Source organism: Sinocyclocheilus grahami, unplaced genomic scaffold (assembly GCF_001515645.1).
Source record: "Sinocyclocheilus grahami isolate Dianchi unplaced genomic scaffold, SAMN03320097.WGS_v1.1 scaffold456.1, whole genome shotgun sequence".
NCBI lineage: Eukaryota > Metazoa > Chordata > Actinopteri > Cypriniformes > Cyprinidae > Sinocyclocheilus > Sinocyclocheilus grahami.
In genome coordinates, this window is record NW_015505635.1 from 1197859 (window position 1) to 1199968 (window position 2110).

Consider the following 2110-nt stretch of genomic DNA (forward strand, 5'->3'; position numbering starts at 1 on the left):
TAATTTTTATTGAAAATAAATGCCTTCCATTGCTAATACGAGATTTGAAAAGGGAGGGAAAAAAAGTTCGGGAAAAGACGGGATCGAACCCGGGTCGATTGTGTGAAAAAGCCAATGACACGCGCTTATCCATCTGCACCACTAGAGCTGATGAGTTACAGCCACTTTTAACTAAATATAAATATACACCCCGTATTTTTTATTCCATAGTAAGAGCAATTCATACAAATCATTTAAACTGAGCTACTTTAATACCATCTCCGAACTTTCTACCACGACTCTGCTGTTCTTCCTGTATACGTTGATTGACAGATGTCTCGTCCAGTCAGCGGTGAGTAATCCCAAACCAATGGCGCCCTCTTCCGGTTTGTCTGATTGCCGTTGTGTTTTCTGACTTGTTATAATGTTTTCTGAATTGTTGTTGTGCTTTCTGAATTGTTATTTTGTTTTTTAGACTTGCATTTGCGTTTGTAATTTGTTATTTTGTTTTCAGAATTGTGATTTGTTTTGCACTTCTCTGTCACCGTAGTTTTACTATATGTCATGCATTTACAAATCTGATACACAAGATGGAGACATTTTACAGCACAATACGGACTGAGTAAATTTTCTCAGAGGAGCTTCAGATACATGTAGGCCTACTGATTTTTTCTTTTCTGATTTCTTTTTCTTTTCTTTACTACAGTAAACTTAGGCCTATCACACATTCTCCCATAACACTGTTTTAAATATATCATTTAAAACGAATTATTTTCTAGATATTTTCTGTTCTGCATTATGTTTTGCATGCCTTTTTCCTGGTTTTGCATTTAACTTTAATTTTTAATAGCATAGATAATTATGAACGGTGTCCATAATCAGATATGGACATATTTGTCCACAATCGTCTCAGAATAGCTTAATGTAGTAGGCCTAAGACTTAAGAACACGTTAACAAGTTAAAATAACTTCAGTGAAATTAATTTACAGAAACAAACCACCTCTGTGTCATACCAAAGATACGATCTTTAATGAATCTTTAATGATTTCAAGGATTTTAATGTAGTTGTTTTTTTGGTGTTTGGCTTAGTGTTATGTTAGAATCATTATTATACTCTTATACCTTTTGTTCTTTAATATTTTGAATTGTTTTTAGCTTCATTTTTTGTTTTTCATTTAAATGTTAAGTTTTGAAATTTTGTTGTATGCATTTGTCATTTTTATTTAATTCCTTTATTTTTAAAATGTGTATAAGTAGTATTTATAAAGTTTTAGCTTTTAGTTTTGGATCTGTTTTTAGTTGTCTTAAAACTACAACTGATTGCTTCTGTTGTCCTTATTTGTAAGTCGCTTTGGATAAAATTAATAAATAAATAAATTAATTAATTAATTAATTTCAGGTTTGACGGAGTCCTGTGCGCATGCGCGTGAATCAGGAAACATGGCGGCGCTCAGTCAGGTAATGACTTTAAAAGTTTAATCACAACTAAACTGTAAAATAAATTTTCAGAAGATTTATATAGATAATGTTCTCTGGTTGTAGAAAATGCTGTTATGTCTTGTGTAGGCGTAAAAGCACGGAAGTTGTCGGGCTCTCCTGTGAAACAGGCGCATTTATCGAGTGTTGTTAGCGAATATTTCATAGTTATGTTTTCAGTTTGGCCTCGTTATGTGTTTTAATAATCTCCGATAATTGATTGCTGACTGATTTGCGCTTTCAAGGTCGCTGTTTTGCCACTTTTTGACTCTCTTTATGTCGCGACAGCTGTGTGTGCAGCACCATCACGAGACTGATGTGTGTGTTTTACATGATTCCTGTCAGTGAATGGTTCAGAAGCATTATTATGATTTTGTACGATGTATTATGTCAGCAGTCCGTTTGTGTACATCGTGTTTAACGAGAGAAACCTATGGTTTCTATGTTATCTATATTTATTTAGTCATTTTAATTTTTTTGAATCAAGAAACGACTAAAAACACATCTGTTCCACCTTTATTTGACCCTCTAACTCTTAACACTTTCTATTCTATTTTAATTCTACTTTATCTATATTTATATATATATTTTTATTTATTCTTTATTTAAAAATTTTTTTCTATTCTATCTACTTGTTTTTCTTTGTGTGTGTGT

At 32.3% G+C, this 2110-nt stretch overlaps 1 protein-coding gene across 1 annotated transcript in view; it reads left to right on the top strand.

Annotated features, from left to right (window-relative positions):
* Window positions 1–1391: 1391 nt before the first annotated feature.
* Window positions 1392–2110, top strand: part of LOC107552679 (epidermal growth factor receptor substrate 15-like 1) — a 15275-nt gene continuing 14556 nt past the window's right edge. Inside the window, exon 1 of the mRNA XM_016234622.1 lies at window positions 1392–1438. Coding sequence (XP_016090108.1) covers window positions 1421–1438 — 18 coding nt within the window. The 5' untranslated portion in view covers window positions 1392–1420. The remainder of the gene's footprint in view (window positions 1439–2110) is intronic.